This window comes from Colossoma macropomum, unplaced genomic scaffold, assembly GCF_904425465.1.
Source record: "Colossoma macropomum unplaced genomic scaffold, Colossoma_macropomum, whole genome shotgun sequence".
Taxonomy (NCBI): domain Eukaryota; kingdom Metazoa; phylum Chordata; class Actinopteri; order Characiformes; family Serrasalmidae; genus Colossoma; species Colossoma macropomum.
The window spans coordinates 20105485-20116699 of NW_023494786.1; the positions used below are offsets into that span (position 1 = coordinate 20105485).

The 11215-nt window shown below is 37.2% G+C and overlaps 1 protein-coding gene across 1 annotated transcript; it reads right to left on the minus strand.

Annotated features, from left to right (window-relative positions):
- Positions 1-2160: 2160 nt before the first annotated feature.
- On the minus strand, positions 2161-10143 carry nek3 (NIMA related kinase 3). Its single transcript, XM_036563368.1, has 13 exons — positions 9677-10143; positions 8486-8579; positions 8011-8108; positions 7828-7911; positions 7289-7356; positions 6625-6711; positions 6322-6376; positions 6032-6232; positions 4510-4618; positions 4209-4376; positions 3166-3300; positions 2450-2567; positions 2161-2359 (listed from the first exon to the last, which is right to left on the minus strand). The coding sequence occupies exons 1-13, from the start codon at positions 9791-9793 to the stop codon at positions 2293-2295; spliced, it is 1401 nt and encodes a 466-aa protein (XP_036419261.1). The 5' UTR covers positions 9794-10143; the 3' UTR covers positions 2161-2292.
- Positions 10144-11215: the final 1072 nt, after the last annotated feature.

Consider the following 11215-nt stretch of genomic DNA (forward strand, 5'->3'; position numbering starts at 1 on the left):
CTTTTAGATAAGGCCTGAATGCCAGCCCTGTGTTTCCTCAATTACACAGCTAGGGGGTATTTATCTCTAACAGACCCCGACAGTCACTGGAGACCACTTGAATGCTGAAAAGAGCTGGCAAGACTGGGCGTTAACTATTTTTGTTCTGACGCTGGTAAAATTCAAGGTCAAGACAGAGGCAAGGTCTGTCAGTATTAATGAGGCTACTTTACAAGTGTTACAATCCACTCTAATAATGACTGTATACTGAGAGAAAAGATATCTACATTAGTGCACAATGCAATGTAGTGAATTCCTTGAGTATTAAGGACTTAAAAACATACATATCATAATATGCTAAAAAATGTACATATGCCAATACTGTTAAAAACATACTAAAATTAAAATTTTAAGTTACAGTCAGATACATAGTATTTGGATATCAAAGAAAGTTTTTTATTATTTTAGTTGTTTACCATACTACTTTGGAGGTAAATAATAAGTGAGCTCAAAGTTTTAATTTGAGGGAATTTACATCCAAATTGAATGTACAGTGTAGGAATTGCAGCCATTTCCATACAAAGGCCCCCCAATTTTTACATTTTCAAATGTAATTAGACAAACTAACAATCATAAAGTAAACTGTCATTTTTAACATTGGTTGCAAATCCTTTGCAGTAAATGACTGCCTGAAGTTTGTAACACATAGACATCACCAGATGCTGAATATCTTCCCTGGTAATGCTCTGCCAGGACTTTACTGCAGCTGTCTTCAGTTCCTACTTGCTCTTGGGCCATTTTACCTTCAGTTTAGCCTTCAGTAAGAGAAATTTTGATTATGTGACTGATTTGGCAATTGCAGAATACTATGTTGCCTTAAAAATCTTGGGCTGCTTTGGATCATTGTCCATCTGTACTGTGAAGAGCTGTCCAAAAAGTTTTGAAGCATTTGACTTAATCTGAGCAGATATACAGCCCTATACTCTTCAGAATTCATCCTGCTGCTTTTGTCAGCAGTCACATCATTAATAATTACAAGGGAACCAGTTCCACTGGCAGTTATACATACCTATGCCATAACACTACCTCTTCCATGCTTTTTAATCTGCCCAACTGTTGTGAAGGGGATTTTCTTCACCAGAAAAAGACTTCTTAAGTCATACATCACAGCTGCTTTCTTTAGTCTTCCGGATCTTTTGGTGTTTCTGAGCTCAACAGTGCATTCTTGCTTTTTAAGAATGTTGATTCAGCCATGGTTTTTGCTGCCTTTCTGCAGGGTTTGTTTTGATTTTTCACTCTAATGATGCAGTGTGAGCTATTTAGACTGGAGCAAAGAATTCCAAATGTAAACCTGGTCACTGAACAGCTGAGCAGCCAACTGTGCAATTACTTCTGAGACCCTAAAAATAGGGTGGTGTGTATGGAAATGGATGTAATTCCTACAAGGTTAACCTGATTTGTATGTAAATACCCTCAAATAAAGCTTAAAGTCTGCATCTTGAGCTCATATCCTTTATTTAGTTTGAACTCAAATTTGCCTTGGTAACCATCTAAAATAACAATAACTTTGTCAATATCCAAATATTTATGGACCTGGCTGTGTATGTACAAATGAATAATTTTTTTTTTTTAACCATAAAGTGAAATGCTGTAGCGCTTAATTTAAATTTTAACTTGATACATAATAACAATTCAACACTGAGTGTGTAAGTGTTGATATTTTTCTAAGGTCTGAAATAGCAACCAGTAAACCACATTTCCCACCACCAGTCTATTTATAATCTGTAAAATCTTGACACCACCTAGTGGTCAGGTAAAGGCATCCTGACATGTTCATAAAGTAATGTGACGACTTTCAGATGTACCTGTTTGCATATACAATTAAGTATGTTTTTATATCCATGCAAAACAACGGTGGTATGGATAGGGGGTAATGCTGGAGACCTGTTTATGTATTACTGGAAATAAAATCGGTTAATTTTTTTTTCTTTATTTCAAAATTAACTTTGAGCTTGTGAGCATCTCCCACTGTTTCACTGGACTCTTGAGATCTACTCTGCATTCTATAAAATTACACAAGAGGTTACAAGACCAGAGTTTGACTAACTGACAGCAGAGCTTTAAACAGTGTGAGAGGAAAGGAAAAAGCTAAAGCCATACACAATTCACAAGAGACGAGAATCATGGAAACATGTACTGTATTTGAAAACATTTGCCAACAAATTATAAATTACATTTAAGAAGTGATGAACATAGAAAATGTGTATACTATTTAAATACACACATGGAATATCACTGAAGTTCCATACATTTCTAGTGCTCTTCCACCATTTTTTCCAACTCCTCTGTCCAGTCAAGAGGGCAATCATCCTCAAAATCTCTGTAAAGAGAGGAGAGAAGATAAACAAGAGAAAAACACAGAAGTGCAAAAGTTTAAATGAGAGGAAAAAAGACGTTTTAGTTCACTCACGTGTCTTCATCATCTGAACGTGGCTCCAGTCTGCTGTGGTCAGTGTGGATGTCCTCTGGGCCATCTGTAGCAACATCATTCTTCTCTTCAGCCAAAGGTTCAAGCAGAGGATCATCACCTATACCACATCACACACACACACAGGAGTACAGCCATGCTGCTAATACCAGCCTTTTTATTCACAGCTACCTTCACTAACATAACTGTTTCACTTTCATTCACAGCTACTTTAAACAACATATCAGTGACCTGGGGCCGCATTCATGCTGCTCTGCTTGTTGACTGACAGGCTCATTTACATACAGAAAGGCCCCAGATAGCTAGATATATAATCAACTTCCTTTAAAAGTCCCCAGTAGCCTATGAAGCAAATACAAAGTTTAATTACATGAAACAGTTTAGTTCTTACAAGTAAAGGCACAGCTTCCCACACTAACATAAGAGAATTACATTTGAATATTTCATAATAAAGGTTTTTAATTGTAAAAATTCTTAATAATAATAATAATAATAATAATAGTAATAATAATAAATAACAACTAAATCCTAATTGCATGTTTGAACACAAATTTAATAATGATTATTAAATTATATATTTTTTCTGAAAACAGAATGGATAATAAACGTATAAGGGCAACATCAAAGCCATCATGATCCTTACATTACCATTATTATCTGCACTCAAAAGGCCTTCTCCTCTCACACAATACACTTACTGCGTCTGTGGATAGTGTAGGTTTCAAAGGCTTTGCTGAGGTGAGCTTTCTCCAGGAGGCTCAACAGTCTGTCTGGTGGATCTATGTCCCATTTCCTTCTCTCTCTCTTTCTCTGCGTCTCTATACATTCCTCCTCTGTAATACATCATCAGTAAAAAGGAAGCACATACAGACAACATGGAAAGTTAATATTAAGTTAATTTTGTTCATTTACATACATACATCTTTTCCCAATTGTTACAGGTTATTTCAGTTAGATATCTGCTAAGGTCTTAAGAATTCTACATCCTTATAAAAATAATTCCACAGCAGGGATACACTTTTTTTTGAGTGGGGAACAGTCTACCCTCACAATGTGAAATGTCATGAGAATAACAGGTAATTTGTAAATATACAAATGTGGTTTTGGTTCAGCATTTTTTTTTACTTGCTTTCTAGGGCTGAAATTTACATTCTGTTTCAGTTACACTCACTTGGCTGATGATGACTAGTGCAAGAGGGATAAGTCATCGTTAAGTAACATGCGGGTGGGTTTTAAACCTCAAACAAGTTGAGAAGAACTGCAGAAATAGTATGGTACCTTGAAAATAGGCATATATTTGATTAAATTAAATATCATCTGCTTAACATTCGCACACAGCATGTCACTGGTTTTGCTTATGAGCAGTTCTCTCATTCAGAACTACAAAGTTGGCTTGGAGAGTTGCATAAAATAAGTAGGAAAAAGAGGTTAATGTGGTACAATGTGATGGCTCATAGGAAAAGTAAAGAAAGAAAAGAAAGGAATGGGCTCAGACAGACGTGAAGAAAAGCGAAGTTGAGCACCCACTAAAGAAGCTCAGTTGAAGAGGCTGAAGAGGGGAAAAGAAGAGGGGAAAGAAGAAGAAAGGGAAATGGAAGCTCGTATTAAAAGTGGTGAAGGAGAAGAAATAGTGGGAAGAAGGTGGAGTTAAAGCTATAGCACTTTATAAAATGATGTCAATTAACAAAAGACTTTCTTTATGTTTTTATCACTGTTTTAATTATTTTTACACATGCTGTACCTGATCTGGAGTCAGATCCCTCTGTCGCTGCCATGCCAACAGAGGAAATTATGTCAGCATTGCCAAGGACCTTCAGCACTGTGTTAGGAGGTCCTTCTGCCCACTTTTTTCGAGGGCCAACATTACCACTCCGACTTTCTGGCAGAGATGACCCATAAGAAAGAGTGTCTGAAAAACAAATAACTCAGTTTGACCCTCGTTCTCCAGGCCAGTCTATGATCTCACAAATAAAAACAAATTCAATGGTGCACTTATAATTGAATTATACAAGTTAAAACAGTCCTGTTGGTACTACATATACCTTTGGTGGTAGATGTGCTTAATAAGCTCTTCTGACCCAGAAACATGGCTACTTTCTCTCCTTCCTCTTTCTTCCAGTGGTTTATTGGTTCCACCACCAGTTCTTTGCTCTGTGTGGCAACAACATTGTTTTAAAGAATTATGTACTGAAAATTGCTAACATGGAAAACAGACACTGAAAGCTACTGAAAGACTGCATGACTCATTTGCGTGTAATTCACTGTGAATCATGGTAATGTTAGCATTACTGAGAGAAGTAATCCTTTAAGGATTAAAGATCTTAAAGATTAGTCTCTCACATGAAACTAAAAAAAATATGTGCTCTCTGTGGTCTAGGATGGCAATCAAAAGTTTGGAGATACCTTTTCAACACTTTTATGGTAAATGTTTTCCAAAAAAGAGAATGAATTGGTTTGCAATAACTTCACATCTTAAACACTGCACAGATATACAGTACTATGCAAATGTTTTAGCTACATGAGAAAATCAGAATTAAAAAGATGTTTTTTTTTCTGTGTGGCAAATGTTTATTTGCTCAGAAAAATACCAATAGAATAAATACATAACATTAATACAATAAGAAGTGATTTTGCATATGTCAATGTGTTTGTTTTACCATTTCTAAACCTCTGTGTTTCAGCCCAGTGTTATTTGTAATTACCATACAATACCTAGTTTGGCTAATCAGTACTTCACTCTTTAAAATCAAGTGGTGACTAAATTTCACATATTAATGTGATTGCTGAGGGCATCCATGAGAAATCTGAAACCAACTTTGTTCTTCAAACCAGCTCCCAAGATATCAACTTTTCTTCAAAATAAGAATTTCCTGTTGCTTTTTACTGTAATCATGTTTACTTGCATGTTTTCTAATGATATATGACACACTTACTGTCATGATAAACTGTTTCAAACAATGTGCTTTAATGTCTAAAACCAAAAGTCTGGATTTTTTTTTCTATTTAAGTCTGGAAATAAACAACATTCAGGTGACTCTCCGGTGGATTTAATCTACTTATCAGAGAATTTTGCACAAACTTTTGGAGTCTATTCTGAAGCACATGTGGTAATTAAAGCAAAAGAGGACATACCAAATTCTAAGGAACTTATCTACAGCTGCCACAAACCCACCATTTTCCCACGGCTCCAAACTGAAAGTCAAGACGGTTTTGTAGCAGTTATAGCTGTTAAGGATTTATGATTAACTTTGGGTATTTTAGTGATTGTCATAAATATTTATATGCATGATACTGTTTATCTCAAAATAAACTTGGATGGTCTTTAAGTTGTTATTGGAAGCAAATAAAGTTTGTCCCCACAGTTTTGATTGGCAGTGTGCTCCTTAATGGAAAAGGTTAGATATTGTAAATAACAAAACTTTTTAAACTCTATTGCTATTGGCCAAGAAGGGCTTGATAGCAATAGGTGTGTTTGGGCAGGGAACAGTTGAAAGCATGTCCATTGCGTCCCCAGAGAGATGAAAATAATGATCTGTTTTAAAGCATGCTCTGGCAGCGCTGTACCTCTTCAGGCAGGTGTTTGTGCAGCAATCTGGACGCACGGTGGGAGTTGAGGATGGTGTGTATGGAAGGCCTGTCTTTAGGGTTGGTCTTGAACATGTGTTTGATCAGGTAGTGAAGCTCATAAGGAAAGTGAGCAGGTAAAGGAGCATATGCTCCACGACACACTTTCAAAATCAGACTCTTCCAGCTGCGGGCCTGGAACTAAAGCAGAAACAACAGACCCAGTAAGTGACAACGAGACTGGAGCTTATATATTACACGCGACTTAAAGAGCCAAGAATTGTACATACTGGGTGGCGCAAGGTGCAGAGTTCGTACAGGACACAGCCCAGAGACCAGACATCACTGTAAAAAAACATAAGCATGTAGACAAATAGATAATAGCATACATTAACGTTTTCTAGCTATTAGGTGGGAACAGTGCCCAACCTATGTGTATGTTGACTGATTAAAAACTGATTAATCTTGTTTAATTTTTTAATTTATTTAGCAAAAAACAAAATGTGTTAGGTTGTGCCCTGCTTTCCTCTACTTATAAGTACACCTTATAAGCTTTATAAGCCAAGTTGTGAGACTAAACTAAAGCTCTGTACCTCTTGTTATTGTATGGTTGGTTGTCCCAAATCTCTGGAGACACGTAGTATGGAGTTCCAACGTAAGTCTGTGCATAAGCTCTTGCACTGCAATAAAGAACAAGATGCATATCAGGCAACATTGATTTAGGGAAATTCCACCAAAATTATATAGTTTTACCTGTTCATCAGTATGATAATACAATATTATAGCATACTGATAAACATTTAATACACCAATAAATTATTTCTACAACCTATGAAGGACATGAATGACACCCTTTGATTCCACAAGAACACAAATATCCAAATACATAGTAAATTTACGCCATCATAAGACCTCCTTTCTGGGTAGTGCCTGTATGCAAGATCTCAAACAGCCTGCAACACAACATCTGGATGTATAAGATTACTGGCTGGTTAGGATTCAAACCAGTTCAGATGCTTCCAGGCTGGAGTAGCAATACACAACTGCATGAAGTGCTTAAATGATCAGAATATAGATGATTGCATAGAGGATTAATGGTGCATCTAAAGCTAATTATGGACACTTTTCCCATTCAGAGACAGACCTCCGTTATAGCGCACAGTGGATGCATAATAATCACAGTAATTTCAATACAGAAGAATTTGATATTTAAATCAATATTTTTTACTTTGAATATGATGTGTTTCAACAGACTACCTGTTAAGAGTGCATGCTGAGCCAAAATCTCCCAGTTTGATGGTACCATTCTCTGTGAGGAATATGTTCTAAAGAAATAAAAGGGAAAAGACATGGATTTAAAGTTGAAGTACCATCTTGGAGGACAAACAATAATTATTCAGTCTGCATGCTTTCAGCAATGGTTACTTTTATAACAGGTTTTATTAAAAAATTCCTAACTACACTTTCAGTAGTGTAAAGTAGAATGCATCACTAAAAGCCAAATGGCTTGAAACACAAGATCCCAACATCTGGGTGTATAAGATTATGAACTAGACGGTTCTTGCTATGCAGTTTAGACCATCTGCATTAGAATATTTAGACTCTCTATCAACCTTAAGGGTTTAAAGTATAAGAAAATTTGCACAAAGGACTTTCAGGGCATCTACAGCCAATTTTGAGATGCATAACTTTTATCATTTTGTAATTTAGTCAGCTGGTGAGTGTTCTTCCACAAGGAATGAATATATGCACCAAACAAATGTCCACTGAATTACAAAACCACAATTATTTTATACCTTTGATTTTAAGTCTCTGTGAAGCACTCGCTTATCATGGATGTGTTTTGCACCCAGACACATCTGTGAAAACCACCTGAGTATCTGAAGAGACACACCATGAACACACAGCAAATCCAGCATGCCAGATAAATCTTATGAGTTTTTTTATTTTTATTTTGGTAAGGATTCATATGATTTTACCACATCCTGAGAGAACAGGCAGCCCTTTTGCTGGCGTATCCTTTGGAGAAGATCACCTCCACTGCAGAACTCCATTACAATGTACAAATGGCCATCATCTGAACAGAGACAGAGAAAGTGTCTCAGTCACAAGGGGGAATATGAGGCTGGAACTCCAGAATTACAGTGTGAGATCAGCCAGGAGCGTCAAGTAGTAAAAGGGAGTTAATCTGAGAAATCGGAAGACATGCAAACACTCTGCACTCTAGATATGAACATAATCAAACTGAGGGTAGGGAGGTCAAAGATCATGTAGAGTGGATTAACTTCTGGCAATTATTCAGCATTTAATCTTAGCATGTCCTTTCTGTTGGTGCTCAAACACAGTGCTATGGCATTTTAACTCTAGGGATAGTAATATGTTATGTGTGTTCATAGAGATGAATGTAAAAAAGAAACAGCCCTTTCTTTGTGTGTATACAGGCAGGATACAGACCTTCAAATGACTCCCTGAAAGCAACAATGTTTGGATGCTTCATTTTTGCCAACAGCACAGCTTCTCTCCGCGTAGTTCTCATTCCACTTTCGGCCTGTTTGGATTGATAGTCAATCAGAGGAGGATACAGTCACCTAAACCCAGTCAAGTAACTTAAAACACAAGTAGAATTGAATCTTTATTTAGTATCTTTCCAAAAAACAGCCTGAGCAGACATAAAAAGGCAGCACGTGTAAAAACTACTTCACAGGGACTTGAATTCCACCGATTTCTGCATAAGTCAATCATTGAGATGCACAAAGAGCCATTTGTGTTTATCTGAAATGGTTAATTTCAGAGAAATACCAACTCAGATTTATTTAGCCATTTTATTTACTATCCAAAACCAACAGTGAACCTGCATGTGTCTTCTGGGTTTTTAGACGTAATACTGATGATGCTAAAATAGTGATAAAGCTGAAAAAAATGCCCTGCATGTACCTCTTTGGTATGAATTAACTTTTTAAAAATATGTTTTAGACTAGAATCTTCTCAAAACTATTGCAGAACAATGTCTAAAGCATCAGGCATATTCATATTTTATAAAAATGACTTTTTGGGGTAGCTTTAAACTCTTCTGGTTCCTATCAGCACCACTGTGAACAATTCAGATTACATTTCTATAGAGCGGAGCATTTCACATCAAATCACTCTGAGTGACTGTTTACATCTGAACCATTTCATTGTGCATGAATTTTGGAAAATGGGTGGAATTCCCCTTTAAGTACTGAATAATAGTGCAAATATACATCCATACATACATACATACATACATCATCTAAACCGCTTATCCTTCTGGGTCGCGGTGGGGTTAGTGCAAATAGCGCTTTATCAAATTTTATGTAATTAAGTAAATGCAGTAAGAGCAGTAAGAGCCCTAGACATCGCCCAGTTATCCCCATCACATTACTTTATACGCAAAAATTAACAAGAATTAATGCTCATTAAATTTAATCAGGAAAAAAGCTAAACCGCGTTAAAGGTTTGAAAGAAGAAAACATGACCTACGGGGCCCCCTGCTGGTCGGCGGCTATAAGCGACAACGACTTACAACAAGAAAAATTCCTGAGTAAATGTATAATTAACACCCGCATCTGTTTTCAGTGTATAAAACACCTAACGTTGTAAAACGAGCGTGTTAGTGAATATTACCTTTGGTAGTCGTATTTCTTTCATAACCCATTTCTCTTTGTTGTCTTTGCTCTGAACCAACAAAGCTCGTCCAAACGACCCTGTCCCGATCACTTTGACCACCGAGTACAGGTCCATTTAACTCTTCAAACACACGCAGCGGGGCAGGAGTTACAGATACAGCTGTGTGCCGAATGGGAACAGCCACTTCAGAAGGAAACGGGTCAAAGGCAAACGACCTGTTTTTATGGTGGTACAGCTAAAAGTGACTGAAAGACAGAAAATCAGGTTACTCTTTGTTACTGTCCGACCGGCCCAAAGACAATAAAAGAGAAATGCATTAGGTTAGCGAACAGCCAGCGTAGATAAAAAATAAAGCGGAATGAGCCAAAAATAACACGTTTGTTCGCGATAAATCCACTCGTTATAACTCTAACGTTAGCGAAATCCTTCACTTGAAATCTTAAAGTCCGCCACCTGGGAGCGTTATTTCCGTTTTATTGTGTGACGTGGTGATGATGCAGTCGGCTGTCTGAGATTTGTGAACAGAGCGAGCTGCCTTATTTATAATCTTTGGCTCATCACAGTGAGATTAATATGATCGAGGAAAGCAGTCATCATAAACTAGACATTCACAGTTTGGTTTAATCGTCATCATAAACGCCGATCACAGAGCGAGAGATCCTGCGCATGCGCACCAGCGTGAACTCTGCCAAACTGAGTGGTATAACTCTGCTATACAGATTACTATTTAACATGACGAGTAACATTAAGCTCCATATTTACCCTAGAATGGCTCTTTAAGACAAAATCAGGCTTTGGACCAATTTACTGTTTAATACTTCTATACATCTGTGATCTTGTGGGGGTATTGAATAGTGTCCATAACCTTCTACACAAAATACTTAATACCCCTTCATGCAGAATTGAGTATCCTTGCTTTAACCAGCCTGTGCAGTTTAGCTGTGGTGATGCCATTAAACCTGATATTAACCCAGTATTCATGCTGCATATCCCACTGCTAAACAACCTAATCTAGTGTGGCTAAGACTTTAGACAGCCTGAAAAAAGAGCATATACATTTATATGTTGCACTTAGAAGTTGTGCTTTTTCCCCCAAGTAAGTCGTCCCCTGACCACTAGATGGCAGAATAAGCATAAGAAAAAAAATAATTGGTCTGTTTTTCCTTATCACCTGAGTTGGTCTTTTGCAAGGTACTTGGATGAGTTGGAGTGGGGTTTGTGATCCAGAACTAATCATCCAGCATCTGTGCCTGACCTCACTTAAGCTCCTGTAGCTGAATGCAATCAAATCCTCACAGCAATGTTGTCTAATGAAAGCCTTCCCAGAAGAGTAGAGGCTGTTACTGCTGTAATGGGGGGGACAGTCTCTCTATGAACACATTTGACATCCTGTGTCTACAAATTTTTGGACATGTAGTGTAAGTTTTACTACTAAAGAGTTAATAGGCTGATATGAGAGCCATGAAAACAGAAGACTATGAAAATCTTAACTGGATTGAGATTTGGATTGATAGGCATGTAAGCAGCGGCAAAAAA

What these genes read in the sequence shown, in the direction of transcription:
- nek3 (XM_036563368.1), bottom strand. Translation starts at nt 9,793, where the DNA reads ATGGACCTGTACTCGGTGGTCAAAGTGATCGGGACAGGGTCGTTTGGA. An exon ending in TCTGCACCTTGCGCCACCCA is followed by an intron (nt 6,233 to 6,321) that starts GTATGTACAATT and finishes TTTCTGCTTTAG; the next exon opens with TTCCAGGCCCGCAGCTGGAA. An exon ending in ACAAACACCTGCCTGAAGAG is followed by an intron (nt 4,619 to 6,031) that starts GTACAGCGCTGC and finishes GTTGCCACACAG; the next exon opens with AGCAAAGAACTGGTGGTGGA.